At 42.8% G+C, this 17,712-nt stretch overlaps 1 protein-coding gene across 1 annotated transcript in view; it reads left to right on the forward strand.

Annotated features, from left to right (window-relative positions):
• Window positions 1-9,702: 9,702 nt before the first annotated feature.
• CPAMD8 (C3 and PZP like alpha-2-macroglobulin domain containing 8) overlaps window positions 9,703-17,712 on the forward strand; it is a 103,243-nt gene continuing 95,233 nt past the window's right edge. Inside the window, exons 1-3 of the mRNA XM_065422397.1 lie at window positions 9,703-9,785; window positions 13,124-13,275; window positions 15,011-15,033. Coding sequence (XP_065278469.1) covers window positions 9,703-9,785; window positions 13,124-13,275; window positions 15,011-15,033 — 258 coding nt within the window. The remainder of the gene's footprint in view (window positions 9,786-13,123; window positions 13,276-15,010; window positions 15,034-17,712) is intronic.

A 17,712-nucleotide genomic window follows, 5' to 3' on the forward strand; every position in this document is an offset into this window, starting at 1 on the left:
CAATCCCAGCTTCTAGCAGTGAAAGGATTAGGCACATCCAGAGCATGGGGTTGCATCCCTGACCGTCTTGGCTAATAGCTATCCTATCTTCCATGAATTTACCTAATTATTTTTTTAACCCAATTATACTTTTGGTCTTCACAACATCTTCTGGCAACGAGTTCCACAGGGTTAATTGTATGTTGTGTGAACAAGTATTTCCTTATGCTTGTTTTAAACGTGCTGCCTATTAATTTCATAGGGTGACCACTGGTTCTTCTGTTTTGTGAAGGGCTAAATAACATTTCCTTATTCGCTTTCTCCATACCAGTCATGATTTTATACACTTCTATCAGATCCCCTGTTAGTCATCTTTTTTCTAAACGGAACAGTGCCAGTCTTCTAATCTCTCCTTCTATGGAAGCTGTTCCATATCCCTAATCATTTTTGTTACCCTTCTCTTTCCTTTTTCCAACTCCAATATATCTTTTTTTTGAGATGCAGTGACCAGAACTACAAGGAGTATTCAAGGTGTGGGCATACCATGGATTTATTTAGTGGCATTATGATATTTTCTGATTTATTAACTATCCCTTTCCTAATGGTTCCTAACAGTTTGTTAGCTTTTTTCACTGTTGCTGCACATTGAGCAGATGTTTTCAGAGAACTATCCAAGATCTTTCTTGAGTGGTAACAGCTGATTTTGACCCCATTATTTTGTATGTATAGTTGGGATTATGTTTTCCTATGTGCATTATATTGCATTTATCAACACTGAAATTAATCTGCCATTTTGTTGCCCTGTCACCCAGTTTTGTGAGATCCCTTTGTAACTCTTAGCTAGGTCCAAAGCAGACTGCAATCTTGAGTATTGTCTGGAAACTTTGCCACCTCACTGTTTACTCCCTTTTCCAGAACATTTATGAATATGTTGAACAACACTGGTCCCAGTACAGATTCTTGGGGACACCGCTATTTACCTCTCTCCATTGTGAAAACTGATTTTTCATTCCTGTTTATTCCTACCCTTTGCTTCCTATCTTTTAACCAATTATTGATCCATAGGAGAACCTTTCCTCTTATTCAGTGACTGCCTACTTTGCTCAAGAGCCTTTCGTGCGGGACCTTGTCAAAGGCTTTGAGAGCCCAAGTACACTATATACAGTAACTCCTCGCTTAACGTTGTAGTTATGTTCCTGAAAAATGCTACTTTAAGCAAAATGATGTTAAGCGAATCCAATTTCCCCAAAAGAATTAATGTAAATGGAGGGGTTAGGGTCCAGGGAAAAAATTTTCACCAGACAAAAGACATTATATATATATACAGTATAAGTTCTAAATAATTTTAAACAAACTATTTAATACTTTACTCACCAATGATGATTGTAAAGCTTGGTTGAGATGGGGCATAGTGGGGTTGGGGCACAGGGGCTTGCCCCACTCCGCCCGTCCGGCGCTCCTGCTGGGTAGCGGGATCGGGGGCTTGCCCACTCCCTGGCTGGAATGCCAGGCGGGTGGAGTGGGATAAGCTCCCGTGCACCCTGCTCCCCAGCTGGAACGCCAGGTGGGCAGAACGGGGCAAGCTCTCACTCCCTGACCCCGCTCCCCAGCTGGAACGCTGGATGGGCAGAGCGGGGCAAGCCCCCGCACCCTGACCACGCTCCCCGGCAGGAGCACCGGGCAGACGAGTGGAGCAGGGCGAGCCAAACAACCTTATAAAGGAACGTTGAATGACTTTAAACTGGTATGTTCTCTCATAGATCAGCAACCTAATAACGAAACAATGTTAACCGGGACGACTTTAAGTGAGGATTTACTGTACACTGAATCAACTTTGTCCAAATGTTTGCCCCCCTCAAAGAATTCTAACAGATTGGTGAGGCATGATTTCCCTTTACAAAAATTGTGTTGACTCTTTCCCAACATCTCTTGTTCATCTATGTGTCTGATAATTCTGTTCTTTACTATAGTTTCAACCAATTGGCCTGGTACTGAGGTTAGGCTTACCCGCCTGTAATTGCTAGGATCACCTATGGAGCCTTTTTTTTTTTAATTGGCATCACATTAGCTATCTGCCAGTCATCTAGCACAGAAGCTATAGGTAATATACTGCAGCTAGTAGTTCTGCAATTTCATATCTGAGTTTCTTCAGACCTCTTGGGTGAATACCATCTGTTCCTGGTTATTTACTATTGTTTAATTTATCAATTTGTTCCACAACCTCCTCTATTGACACTTCAATCTGAGACTGTTCCTTAGATTTGTTACCTAAAAAGAAAGGCTCGGGTGTGGGAATCTCCCTCACATCCTCTGCAGTGAAGATTGATGCAAAGAATTCATTTAACTTCTTGGTAATGGCCTAGTTTTCCTTCAGTGCTCCTTTAGCACTTCTGATGTACTTTTAAAAAGTACAGCTGCTGTTAGTTTTTGCAGCTAGATCTGGGCAGGTACAGGGGTCTGCCTGTGTGAAACCAGTCGCAGCATCAAGGCCTATATCTCTACGTGTAATTGATGTATGTGAGGTGGTAACCATTTCATGACTTTATACAATTATAACAAGACTTGTGTGTCACTGTGTTTCAGCCAAAAACAAATGGGATCTGCTCTGTGTTATTGACAGTAACATCAGCTCCAGTGTCACTGGCTGCTGCCTCTACCTGTGCAGGCACTGGAGGACCAGTACTGAATTTATTACTTTCTAAATTGCTTTGAGACACCTGGGGAAGTGCTGTAAAATAGTTATAGTTTGCTCCATCACAAGAATAACATAGTTCTTTATACTTCCACTTTGCTCTTCTTTAGTACCTTTCATCAAAAGATGTCAGTGTTTTCAAATATTAATGCAGCCACACAACCCTATAAGGGAGGCTGGCATTATTATTCTCACTCTGCATATAGAAAAATGGAGGCATAGAGAGGTGAAGTGTTATGTCCAAGGCCACATCGTGAGTCTGCGACAGAGCTGGAAACAGAACACAGAATTCCTGACTCCCAGGCACCTGTTCTAACCTCTGGACACTGCTTTGTCCATGTGTGCTTCAGTGCTGTTCCAGTTATTTTAAAATCTTCCCTTTTCATGTTTTTTAACAGTCCTTAGTTAGTGAAACAGAAAATGTCCTCTGTGGTCCTGTAATTTGGATGAGTTTACGGAAATGCAAAAAAATCCCAAGGGTATGAAAGAACCCACTCTGTTCCATGTAGACACTTCAGCTAACTTCATTCATGCCTTAGTTTGAAACTAAGGCCAAATTATGTCCCAAAATATGCTTGTTTATAAATTAAAACTGCTTAAAATGCAACCTCTGCTAAGTAAAGTTGATCCAAGTGACTTGTGACTAGGACCATACATGCTACAGATGCATTCAGTTGAGAGAAAGGTAAAATTAGTGCATTGACTAGAAATTAATAGAAAAGTTCACATTTTAAATTAGTTATTTGACATTTGAATGGTGTGTGTTGATTTAATTCTACACAGGAAAATGACTAGACAATGCCAAACAATACTAGTATCACGCTAAAGAGTAACAGTAACGTTAGTCTATGGCAGGGGCGGCAGCTCTTTTACCATTAAAGTGTGGCTTGCGGAGCCCCCCCCATTCTCCACCCATCAGACTCAAGACCTCTACCTTGCGGCAGGGTGGTGGGGTATGGGCTTCTGCCCAGTGGGGAGGGGGTCTCAGGGCTTCAGCAGGAACAGGGCAGGCGCACCCCGGCTCTTGAACTTCTGAAGATTGTCATATGCGCCTCAGAGGGTGAGTAAGTTTGGCCACCCCTGGTCTATGGTCATTCGTTTATGACATGGTAGACGTCAGAAGAGAGTGACTTCCCTTGTACAAGTAGAGGGAAGATGTACTCTGAGGCCTTTTCTGACATCATTCTTCCCTGCATGTATTTGCTTTCATGCAAACAACACAGTTCCCTGGCAGCTCTCGTGCTGGTGTTTTGTTATGTGAAGATGTGTGAAAATGAGGTGAACAAGAGGGGAGCACATGTGCCCCAGTGGCAAGGACCACAAGCAAAATGGATTCACCTTACATGGAAAAGCTGTTTATAAGCTGAAAGCTGCCATGGGACATTGTCCCTCAACAGAGCTATTGCTAGAAGAATTCCTGATTTTTTTTCCCCCTAGGCTGTGAGCAATTCCTGTAGACTGCACACTCAGCACTGAGAGTGTGATACTGACATTCTTACTACATTGAATAGTACCTTACTCTGTGATTAGTCACATGAAAGCCAATTACTTAGCATAATGGTGACAGGAATTGGGCACTAACACTTTCTGAGATATGCTGCACAGCAGTCAATCATACTCTTTTTTTAGTTAATGTAATGTACAATTCAGTTTTGGGGCCCTAACATTCAGTAGAAGAGTTTTAATTATGAGTAACTTCTATTTTTCACAATAAAATATTTTGAAAATCTCCTTAAGTTGATGTTCCTGGTAATCACCTGTTGGGATTCCATCCGAGACCTCTGCCAAGTAATTTTCATGTAACTGTTCTGTCCTCAAAATGGAGCCAACCCATTCCAGAGAGCCAGTACTCAGACACACAATGTGTGTGCTACTGGGTCTTGTTTGAAAAATGGGAGCCCTGACATTGTAGTGACTTTGGGGGAAGAGACAGGGGTCTTGGAACATTAATATAGACGGAGAAATGTGAGCAACTCCACTGTTACAAGCCATGTAGTGAAAGGGCTTAAATATCCATTTTGCTTTATTTTATGTAACAAAGGTGAACTATGTATCTGAGACTAGCGTATATCTGTGACTCTGGATCTCCTTCGGACAGTCAAGTGAGGGATTCCCAGGCACTTGCTTCTGGGTATAGATAATGGAGTATTGCTTTTTTTTTTGTTTGTTAGAAAAGTAATATTCTCAATTATTTTAAAATGCTGACTCTCTGCATCTCAACAAAGCCATTTGCATAAGATTAGAATATAATGTAGGTTGGTGCCACTATTCCCTGAAGAATTTCTGTTCCTTGCATTTTTCTTAGGAAATTCAATATGGGACATTATGGCAGTTTCTGAATTCCCTGTGGGTTCTTTGCTGCTACCATTCTGCCTTGCAACTACAATGAACCACTGTGAAAACAATACAACTTTAGGGCCCAATCCTACAAATACTTACTACGCAACCTAGTGCTTGCTAGTGTGCATAGTCCCATTGACTTTAGAGATCATGGTTAAGCTGCTTGGTGCTTTATCTGATATAAAGGCACATAAAAGAGTTGTTAGGAGATGGGTGTTGCAGCTCTTTAAGTACCAGCCTAGCTCTTTTCTTAACTGTGCTTCATAAATGTGGCTCTAAATCTTTACATTTACCTTATCTGCTGTCTTTTTTCCCCTTTAGATTTAATATGCCTTGCCACAAATCATAAGGAGATAACCAAAGGTGGTAGGGTAGGGTGACCAGGAAAATGAAGCCACATCTAGCAATGTTATCAGTTATAGAGGACACTGTGAATTTATTAAACAATTTACCAATTAATGTTTTATGGGGGTCATATTAAAAATTAGTAGATCATCCCCCAGAGATTAAACCAGACACCAGTCTGTAACCATACCCCACCATACATGGAATATGCTGAAATTTCAGGTTCTGTTCTTTAAATAGTTGAATAGCTTTCGTCAATATTTTTATGACTGTATTTTTGGGGCGTGGACTGAGTAGCAGAAAACTTACTGGCCCACTAATGATTCACCTAAGGGCTTCCTCCTTAGATTTATGGTGACTGAAATCATTTTAGGAGTTAGCAAAAGGTCAGGCTTCATCAAATACTCCAATTAGCAAGATCTTGTAGCAAACAGGGCTTGCAAGGAAGTGGCTCTGATTTGTAGATGGGTTTTGGATAAGAAGGGCCTTTTCAGCTAAATAAAATAATAGAGCCCATATCAGATATTTACAGAAAGAAAGAACTCTGAACTGAAATGACTGGGATGACCAAAGAAGAAATGGGAGTTTACAGAATTTCCCTTTTTTCCTAATTGCTAGTCGCTAATTCCTCAAAGTGACTTTATGGTGCTTGAAAATAACTTATTCCAAATGCAAAAAATGAATTAGTGGGGATTAATTAATTCCTGGGTGGGTATAGCGCAGAGCGCAGTGATCTAGAAGTCTGAACTCCACCATGTGTTGTGACTACTATGCTTTTGGCAGAAAAAGGCTGCATAGGGCCCCGTCAGCACAACTCCTAAATTGACTAGAGATGCTGCTGTTGAGCTAGTTTTTCTGAGGGGGAAATATGCTACTTCTGCAGTCCTTTCAAATATTGCAAGCCCAGGAAGCAGGAGACTCCCACAGAAGGCAGAATGTCCAATTACTAGGAAATCAAAGGCTTTGTGTGCATAAAATTAGCACTAGTGAAAGGTGCTGGGTTAATAGCTCTGGAGAAGAAAGTTCTCTATTTATCCTCAGAACAGCATGAGCAGTTACAGCAGAAACTTCCTCCCTACTGCCTTGTCAATATGGTTCAACTGTTGCTTAGAAGGATAATCACTAGTAATCAGAGGGCAGTTCAATCTACAAGGCCTACTTAAGTCCTTGTCCTCTGTACTGAAACTGCTACCAACATTGCAATGTAGTTCTAACTGCAATGGTGACAATTGTCTTCTCTGAACCAGACTTACACCACCAGACTCATTTAACAGAGGCCACTGGAAGGTCTGGCATTTAGGCTCTACTGATCGTGGCTGGATTTGAACCAGTGACTTAATGGCAAAAGGCTCTATATTCCATTTCTCTTCCGGGATGAACCACAGCCAAAACTGAACTTTCTTACATCCCTCTAAAGACTGCCCCCTTTTCTCCCTCCTTCATCTCTTTTAGAATCTGCTCCATCCTTGACATGCCATAGACCTGCAGTCTTCTAGAATGGGAACTCTTCCTGGCAAAGGCCCAATCCTTTCGCTCTGATGACTGATTTCACATCAGACTTTGGGGTTCTCCTCCTGCTATGACTTGCCTCCTTTCATACCTTATGTGGTCATGAGCGCTGAGCTGCATCCTAGACCCACAATATAGCACAAGGCAGCATTCCCTCCCTATCTCCCTTCCCTACAGACATGGCAAGATGGCAAGGTCACAGTGAAAAATGACAGCTAAAGAAACCCTGGCATCTTGTCTGCATCCTCCCTCTTCAATTTATGAACAGGGTAGTCAACATTAGGAAAGAGATTGCTAAAATCCTTATTAAACTGTGATATTATCCATTCTCAATCGATTTAACCTGGAACACAGCAACTGTCACTGTGAAAACTGGAAGGGAAAATAGCCTCTCCTCTTACACATTTGGGTGCCAAGTAAACTCCATGCACCTGGCTCCATGAGTCTTCCAGTCTATTAATATCTTGGAAACCAATCCTATATCCCTTGTGCTGTTTATTCATTTTCTCTTGGGATTGATGCATTTTGCACATGCTGCCTTGAAGTGATTTGCCCTGGAAGGCATAGTTTTACGGAGACTGCCTCTAGCGAAACTGATCCAGACTTGATTAGGTCCTTTTCTGTGGACTGGAGCACTCATTTGCTTCCAGTGTTTACAGGGGACCAGGACATTTATTTTATGATCCTGAAATACCACTAGTATCTTGGATATGGACGCTCTGTCCTTTCCTCTCCCTGTTATTAACAAGAGCTGGAGGATTATCTACTGTTGACAACTTCTATTTAAAAAAAATAGTAATATTGTATTAGTGTGTGGTTTTGGAGTGGACAGTGTGCTCTGATACCATACATAAAAAGCGGTCCCTGCCCCAAAGAGCATACCTACTGACACTGAGTAAATATAGACAATGTGAGCATCTCCTAGTGATCAACAGCAAATACAAATAGAGATGGATTAGGTAGACACAGAGAGATACTAGGATCCAGGGATGGATTGAGATAGGATAGGATAGAATCAATAATTAAACAAAGAGGCAGTTGTGGGAGAAGTATGGCACCCCCTCCTCTGCTGAGATAGGAGTTCCCCAGCTTCTCCCTGCTTTGCTAAACAGTGCTCCCCCACAGCTCCCTTTCCTCCATGGTATGTGCAGCGAGAGCTCCCCCTCCTGTCTCAATCTACTTTAGCTACTGGCTAGGATCTAGGGATGGAGATGGATAGATTAGGTTTAGGGCCTAGGGATGGAGAAAGATCAAATAACAACAATCCTGGCACTGGTCTGTGAGTCAGGTAACAGCTCTTTAATCTGGTTGTTCCTCTATAACAATGCTTAATGAGACCTCTCCAAGCACAGTGGCAGTTTCTCGATTTAGATAATGAAGGGAGAGAAGCCATTTGCACTGTGACCTTGCCTTGGGTTTGATGAGCTTCAGGTGGTCTAAGAGGATGGGAGTTTTGGCAGTTCTTGCAGTGTGACAGGCAAAGAGATGGGATGTCAGCCAGCCCTAAGGGGTCAGGGTAGCTCACATTCTCCTAGTGACCTAGGCACTCCCTTCAGTTGTGGGCTAACGTTAAGGGAGGAGAGGTGACAGGTTGGATGAGTTCCAGTGAGTGGGAGGGTGGTACCTGGGGGTCGGGGCTCTTGGTGGTGTGTGTGAGGGTCCCAGGAAGATGGCTGATACAGGGGTCCTTAATGTAGGGGTAAGGGACTGACTGGGGAGGTCAGTGCTGAGAGTACAACTGGGGGTCAGGGCTTAGGTGAGGCAGGGTTACTAGGGGGTGAGGGCACTAGAGCCGAGGGGTCAGTGCTGAGAGCATGGCTGGGGGTCAGGGCTGAGGTGACACAGGGTGACTGTGGGGAGTGAAGGATCTGGAACCTAGGGGGATGACTGGGTGAGGACTGAGGTGAGGCAGGGGTGACTGGGGGGCGAGGGTTCTAGAGCTGAGGGGTCAGGGCTGAGATGAGGGCTCTAGAGCTGAGGAGGGTGAGTGGGGTGAGTGCTCTAGGGCTGAGGTGAGGAGTGCAGTGAGGTGGGGGTGAGGGCTGAGGTGAGGCGGCATGACTGGGGCAGGAGAGCTGAGGGGGTGACAGGTGAGGGGTCAGGGCTGAGGTGTGGAGGGGTGAAGGCTCTAATGCTGAGAGGGGTGGCAGCTCTAGGGCAGGGCTGAGGGGTGACTGGGGTGTAAGGGCAGGAGACCCGAGGGGGGTGAGAGGGCAGAGCTAAAGGGGGGTAACTGAGGGGAGGATCTGGGGGGCAGCTCTGGAGGCATGACAGGGGCCAGGACTCCGGGATGGGGCGTGCAGGGACCGGTGCCCTGGCGGCGCGGGAGCGGGCTACCCCTAAATGCACGGGGCTTGGGCGGGAGAGAGACTCGCTGGTGTGTGGGGTCCGCGTCCCTGCCTGAGGGGACCGGAGCGAGGTGGAGAGGCCGGTTCCTGCCCGGGGGGCTGCGTGGGAGATGGGGAGGCCGCCCGGGGGCAGGGCGGGGGTACGATGCTCATGCCCCAGGCGCTGGGAGGGGGAGGCGCGGGGGTCCCAGCCCCCTCCCCCGGTCCATGCTGTCAGGAGCAGGCGGGGAGCCGCAGACAAAGAGCCGGGGCCGGAGCCGAGCGGGCACCGGGGCCAGGAGGGGCGGCCCGGGGGCGGGGACGCGGCGGGGGGAGCCAGGGGGCGGCGGCCAGAGGCACCGGGGAGCCAAGACCGGGAGCCGGGAGCTGAGGCTGTACTCGCCGGAACAAAGGCTCCTGCCCGGCCGGGCTCGGGCTGCAGGGAGCGCGCCGTGGCCTGGGGCTCCAGAGCTAGCAGCCCTGGGGGAAGGAGCCGCTCCCCGGGGCGCCATGCCCCCCAAGGAGCCCGGCTGCGCCTGGTGGATTCTCCTGTCCCTCTGCAGCTTGTGCGGGGCTCAGCCCCCGGAGAGCCAGTAAGTACCGGCCTGGGGCAGTGCCCCCACCGCGCCCGGGTCACCGGGTAGAGACCCCAGGTCTGCAGCCTGGCTCTGGGGCATCGCTCCCTACCGCTGGCATGTGGGGAGCCCCCTAAGTTCTCAAGGCAATGCCACCCCTTTCTCCGGGCGGTAGTCATAACATCTCCACCTTTTCCTTCCCCCAGCACGGAGCAGACCCTGCAGGTAAGGAGGGGAGGTGTGTAGATGGAGAAACCTTTAAACCCGTGTAAGGAGCTGTTAAAGGATGGCTCACAACACAAATAACCCTAAATCGATCCATGCAACATTCTTAGCCAGGGTCGCAAACTGGAGGAATATGCCGGAGGAAACAAATATATTTGATAGTTAATCATCATACAACGGTCTTTGCAAAAATCCAAACTTTCGAGGGGGCGGGTAATACTTGTTTGGAATGTCTTAAACACAACGTTAGGGAGAGGGAGCATTTATGTACAAATACTTGTTTAATGCAATGGTATGAATATGGAATGTTAAATATGAGCTGTGATCTGCTAACCGGTTATTGTAATAGTTTGAGGTACTGTTAGTTGTCCTGGAAGGAGGTGTTTACTGGAAGAACATGTGAAACTCTCTTGCCTGGAAAATCATCTGAGGAGTTTTTGTTTTTTTTAACTTCTGTGAAAATCTTCTCATCTACTTTATAGAAACTGAATACACAGTTAGTTCCTGTGCATTATTTTTGTTTAGTTTAATTTTTATTGAAGTTTGCTTTGTTTTATTACGTTGGTTTGTAACCAGTCCACACTGAATAGCTGCTTTAACTAGATGCCATGAAGACTTCCTATTTTCTCTTGCTTACTAGAAAATATTTCACATCCTGCCAGTTCCTGCCAAGTTTTAGTGTAACCTGGCAGAGCTGTTAGTCAAAAGTTCTTGCATGATCTGTCAAGTTACCATCAGAAGTATCCAAGCTAAACATTTAATTTTCAAGTACAACACTACTAAATGACTTAATTTAAAGACCACATCAACAAGCTGATATTCCAGAAAAAAAGTTAGAATTGCTTAAAACGATATGGATACATATGTTTCATATACATTACTGCAGACCAATACTTATGTGACAGTTTAAAAGTATGCAGTATTTTTGTAGCCCTGTCGGTCCCAGGATATTAGAGAGACAAGGTGGGTGAGGTAATATCTTTTATTGGACCAGCTTCTCTCCCCAACAGAAGTTGCTCCAATAAAAGTTTGAAAGTAATGATTTAGTACTGGATGCAAATGAATTTTTCTCTCTCCTCCAAATAGATTGGCTGTGTTTTCCTTACCAAGGATATGCAGATTAGGTAGCAACCTGGTGAATTTTTAAACTTGCGGCCACAGGACGTTTATTCTCAAATTCTTTAAGTTCTAAGTATCCAGTGCAATCTGACTGAACTACCATAGAGAGCTGAACTTATGTTGGGTGTAATGGGATCTCCATGGCAATGAGGCCTGCTGAGAGAGAAACACTGGGTTGGAATTTGCTAAAAGGTGACTTGGGGGCTGTAAAACACCATCAACCTCATCCCAGAGTGATAATTAATCATGGACTAAAGTGACCCAACTGCTGGAACCATAGTGAGGCAAGTGGCTGAAATATGTTTTAAAGTGTGTGACATGAAAAATTATCTTATAAAAAAATTCCATTTGGGGGGGAAAGAAGCAGAAAGATGCATGATGTCATAAAAGAGGATATAAATGTATTGCTTACAGTATCATACACCAAAGACATTGGAGACTGTAATGCAAGAGACTATAGTGCATACAGTCTATAAATTTATGGCATGGTGCCATTCAGTATGGGAAGATCATAAGCGTTCCCATCGTAACTGTACACAAGATTTTATTATGTATGGTTGTGAAGTCTTTCAGGGAAGTTTTAAAAGCGAAAGTGGGACTGTTAGAATACTTCTTCCAAAGCTGTGATTTTTTAAAAATTAAACAATAAAAATTGGTAACACATTGTTCAAGATGGAGCCATTTTAACAGAAGCTGAGTGACAAGCAGAACTGGGAATGTGAACTCAGATCTCCTGACTCCCATTTCTAAGCTTTTACCACTAACCTCTGCTTCCTCTTTTAAAGCAGGGAAGAGGCAGAGAAGGGGGAAATTAAGGCCAAGGTTTTCAGAAATGGCTGATGATTTTGTATTCCTCAGTTTTGTAGGTGCCCAACTTAATATACCTCAATTGAGCCTGACTTTCAGAAAGTGCTGAAGCACCCACCTTCTGAAAATCAGGTTTCTCTGAGGTGTGTTAAGTTTGGCACCCAAAATAATTAGACACTTTTAAAAATGTGGTCTAAAGTGTTTAAAAACAGGGCATTATATATAATGCTAAACTGGAGGGCTCTGATTGATGTCACCAAATTCTTCAGTGTGCATCAGCCTTTTCATATACAGCAGACTGTACTTAATTGTGTATGTTAGTATGTATAATTAGAATGTCAATACTAGTACACTATAGTTGAATTGTACCAGTAATTCAGGCTCCTATTCGTGGCAGTGTGACTGCAGTTCTATAAATGTGAATATATCTGATAAAGTACAGTTGAGAAACAGCTATATATTGCTGTGATATAAAATAATTGAGCTTAGTGCTGGTTTCAAAGTACTATAAAGTCTAATTAGTACAATACTTATTTTTGTTGATACTTAGTATCCTATGTATAAGCCAAAGATACAAATCACACTTTCTGTAAATTGCTGCTGCAATTTACAGCTAACGCTTGTTGCTTTATTTGTTCTATTGATGTTTGTCATGTGGAATTCTTTGGGTAGCATGCTGATGTAAACTGTAACTTCACAGGATCTCTTTGCAAATGAGCATTAACTAATGTACACATACCAGGAACTGCTATCTTGATTATTAGTGAGGTCCAAGGGAAATGGTGCCCAAAGTGTGAACATGTAAAAGTGTTCTACAGCTTGGCTGGGAAGCTGCCCTCATAATTAATATGAAGACTTGATCTTCAGAGACTACAAAACTCTTATGGTGATGGCCCACCTCTCCTCGTTGGATCAAGATGGAACATTACAGTCGCTTTTTTTTTTTTTTTTTTAGTAGATGAAGCCAGTGAAGATAGCCAGACTGCAATCTGCTCCATTTTATGCATATTAGACTGAGTCCCAAGCTCCTGGCATGTTGCCAATGTGGCTGTCCTGGGGGCAGACTCTATGTGACTGTATTACAGGATATTTTGCCCTTTTCTTTATGTTAATATTTTAAATAGTTTCATGCTGTTTGGCACCTTGATAACCTCACACTTTGTTGCTGTTTTCACTGATTATCCACTTCCAACCTTATTTCCCAGGGGCTATTTGATAGCAGCACCTTCTGTTTTCCGATCAGGCGTAGAGGAAGCTGTTAGTGTGACCATCTTTAACTCAATCAAGGAAACAACAGTCCAGATTCAGCTAGTGGTCAAAGGAGAAACAGTGGCACGAGGCCATGGAGCAGTTCTGGGTAAGTTCTCATTTATGGGAAACTGAGTAAGAGCTAGTGTACAAGCCAAAGTGCTGTGGGGAGCTCTTTAGCAACTTTTAGAGAATGGCTTCTAATAACGCCGAAGCTGGATTCATAATAATTTGTAAACCATTTATTGGTGCAGAATGTTCCCAGTTTTGATTGCACTGGCTTGGCTCTGGTTCATGGTTGTCTGAAATGATCAACACTGATGCCTTTGAAACACTAAGATACATGGAGAACTTAAATGCAGGTGATGCACTAGTATTCAAGTGGTCAAGTGGACATCTAGATTCCCATTGGAAACCTGAGCTTTCTCATTGAAGGAACTATATGTAGAATAAGGTTGAATTTGAGGAAGAATATGACATCTCTGCAAAAACATCAGAATTCTTCTACCCCTGAATCTGAATTTAGTGGGGAGGCAAATTCTCCCCCTTCAAGATCCATCATGGATCCATTCTCCCCCTTCAAGATCCATCTTCATTATAGAGAGAGGTGATAACTTTGGTGCAACTAGATACCTTTTAGGATTGAAAATCAAATCCATCTTTCCTGTCTGGGAAGACAAAAGGGGCTTTGACTATGTCTCACTTAACAAATTTGTTACAGTGTAAAACAAATTACACTGGTGAAAATGATGCTTAGCAGTGCTACCAATGATGGAAGCTGTAATGTGGACTGGACTCAGACAATCAACAGTAATTTTTACCATTATGTTTAACACTGCTCTATGCAAAGCTCAGAAGAAGCATGGATGCTGTGATCTTAATGACTGCCTACTAACTGAGGAAATCTCTGAAGTCTACCCTCTTGGTTCGTAAGCTTTGATTAAAACAGCTTCTGAGCTGGGATAAAGAAGAGTGATCCAGAGGTGGTTGGGTCTGGCAGGGCCTGTAATTTTATGGGCTGTGGCTGCCTCCATGAAAAGAGAGAACCAGATTTTGGTGGGCCTAAGAGGGTTCCTAGTCATCTTAGTTGGCTTTTATATGGGTAACTTTATTACAACTAATGGGGACTACATGCCTAAATCCCTAACTCATCAGTAAGAGAAGTCATGATCCATAGAAAAACTCCTCTTTAAAATAGTTTTCCTTTCCTTAAGGGAATGTCTCTGGTTTTATATTTCTCCTTCTCCCCTTGCAAATTGGATCAGTCTTATTTTAGGTCCCAGGTTAGCAGAGAGCTGCGCTGTGCTGGCTACATAGATGGGTGTGGTATTTGTACATGTGGGTGATACATGCTAAACAGAAATCTTAGCTATGGTAAGATACAGCAACCAAAATAGATTTTATGGGTGTCTAATGAGGATGATTCAAGTCACAGAAAAGGACAGATCTTTGGCAGCAAAATATTCTAGTAAGCTTCCTTGTGGCCAACCCCCAACCTTAGTTGCGTACTCTAACCATAGAGCACTTTGCCGTTTACTCTGAGAAAAAGTTATGAATTAACATACCCAGTCAGGCCAAGTTTATACTGAAGAGCCTAGCTATATATGGTTTCCTTCCTCCCACCTCTGCTGCTGGCTTTGCACAGTGCAGAAAAAAATATTTCCGCTAAATCAAACCATAATCAGGGGACCTGTCAGTTGGAGGCATCATGACGGTTTCCCTCCTCTGAGCCCTACTTGTCTTTGAAGTAAGTGCTTTAACTCAGAAAGAATAACACAATGCCATAACTCTCTCTCTCTCTCTCTCTCTCTCTCTCTCTCTCTCTCTCTCTCTCTCTCTCTCAGATAAAGGGACAATCAAGCTTAAGGTGAGTGTCAAGTATTATTCATATAGTGTTGGGGAGAGAGAATATTCTAAGACTACTAGATAATTAGCAGCCAAAGAAAATAAGAATCAATTTAGGGCTGAATTAATAGCCTTGGTTTGTGCAGCCTTCATGATTATGTTTCATATGAATTATATATGCAAGAGTCGAGCAATTTATATGGGTGATTGCTCAATAACAAATTCATGACTAGGTTATTTTATAGATGTGGTGCTGTATAGTATATATAACTGACAAGGAATACAGGATGTACACAGAAGTTCTCAAAACATGTCAAGAAATTACTGGATATCCACTGGAAATCATTCCAGTAATAACATGTTCCTACTGATCTTCTGTTGCTACATAGACTCTTTCCCGGATTTGTGCAGGTTTTAACTTCTGGCATTGGTAATATTGCAACACAACCGGGAGTGAATAAAATACAGCCATATTAACTTTGGCTGCACTTGAAACATGGGGAAGTTACCTTTATGGCCAAGGAGAATCCATAGTGAGGTAAAATAATCATCATGCTTAATTTAAATGCAACTAAGGCAGAAAACCCTGTTAAAACAAAAAACAAAAACACTATGCACCTATATAAGGAGATCATATGAGTTTTAAATAAATGGAGGAATATCTGAGCTTCAGTCAAATGTCTAGGACTTTGGAATTTAAGACTATGTCTTTTACATAATAAGGACATCCTGGGGCTGATTCCCCCCTGCTTTGCATCTTGCATAAATCATTTACCCCTGTGCCAAGTGAGCATTAAATGCTGCCAAATTTGATTTCACCACTTACTTGCATTGGAGGTAGTGATTTTACACCCACTTGGCACAGGGGTAAATGACAATAGAGGTGCTAGGCAGGCCCTTCATATGTCATCTTTGCAAGATGGTCTCCCTTTACTTCCATGCTGATATCAGGTATGTTTGTATTTTCCAGGTTTCTGAAATATTGGATATAAATTAAATAATAATAAAGCCAAGCCATATGTATTTTTAAGTGCCACCAAAACCTTTGGTTCCATAAGAGGTGTTTAAATATGCTATTCTGGTATATAATGTGATTATGATTTTCTATGAACCTTTATTACTGCTGCTGTGACAAAGTAGGAGTAGGAATGAAAGACAAAGTGGTGTGTTAACATATTGGATCTAATTATTTTATGCAGGACTTGCTTTGGGGTAGTTATCTCCAATGGGAGATGGAGGGTGGGGAACAAATCTTACAGTAATTGAACTGACACATGTTTCTGGAATACTGGTAATACATCACTTTTAAGAAGCTTGTAGGGCTGTGGGGTCTGGATAATTCATTGGATTAGTCGCTATAACTGTGTGATCCAGACCAGAATAAATCCACATCATCCTTGAGTATTAATAGTATAATAGAAATGTAGAGCTGGAAGGGACCTTGAGAGATCATCTAGTCCCGCCTCCTGCGCTGCGGCAGGACCAAACTATGCCTAAACCACTCCAACAAGTATTTGTCCAACCTGTCCTTAAAAAACTCCAATGATGGGGATTCTACAATTCTCTTGGAAGCCTGTTCCAGAGCTTAACTACCCTTATTGTTAACATAACAGGAGTACTTGTGGCACCTTAGAGACTAACAAATTTATTATTTATTGTTAACGTTTTTCCTAATATTATTGGTGAACTGCAGTAATTTTTGTTGCAGTTCAGCACATTTGGAGTTTCTCTCTCATATGCAGTGCTGTATTACTGCATGTGAATGTAAGCACTTCACTGTTGCAGCAGACCTAAGTGTTTCATAGGAAGACCTATGATGTGTTGCTGCAACAGAGCATGGATACCTTTACTGCATCCACAACACTATAATTGGTTTACAAGTAAATCAAAGCCTTTGATTTACCATATGGTCAACTATCTTGATGGCAATCTGTCAGGATTATTTGTCTCTCTTCTGGTGTGGTGGCATAAGAACATAAGAATAGCCATACTGGGTCAGACCAATGGTCTATCTAGCCCTGTATCCTGTCTCCGACAGTGACCAGTGTCAGATGCTTCAGAGATGAAGAACAGAACAGGGCAATTTCAAGTGATCTATCTCCTGTTGTCCAGTCCCAACTTTTAGAAGTTGGAGGTTCAGGGACATCCAGAACATGGAATTGCATCCCTGACCATCTTGGCTACTAGCCATAGATGGACCTATCCTCCATGAATTTAACTAATTCTTTTTTAAACCCAGTTATACTTTTGGCATTCATAACATTCCATGGCAACAAGTTCCACAGGTTGACTGTGCGTTGTGTAAAGAAGTACTTCCTGATGTTTGTTTTAAACCTGCTGCCTATTGATTTAATCAGGTGACTCCTAGTTCTTGTTGTTATGGGAAAGGGTAAATAACACTTCCCTATTCACTTTCTCCATACTATTCATGATTTTATAGACCTTTTTCATATCCTCCCTTAGTCATCTCTTTTGTAAAATAAACAATCCTAGTCTATTTAATCTTACCTCATGTGGAAGTTGTTTCATACCTATAAGCAGTTTGGTTGCCCTTTTCTGCACCTTTTCCAGTTCCGATACATCTTATTTGAGATGGAGCGACCAGAACTGCACACATTATTCAGGGAGGGAAGTAGCATGAATATATATAGTGGCATTAAGATATTTTCAGTCTTGTTATCTATCCTTATTCCTAACATTG

This window comes from Emys orbicularis, chromosome 24 (assembly GCF_028017835.1).
Source record: "Emys orbicularis isolate rEmyOrb1 chromosome 24, rEmyOrb1.hap1, whole genome shotgun sequence".
NCBI classification, from domain to species: Eukaryota; Metazoa; Chordata; order Testudines; family Emydidae; genus Emys; species Emys orbicularis.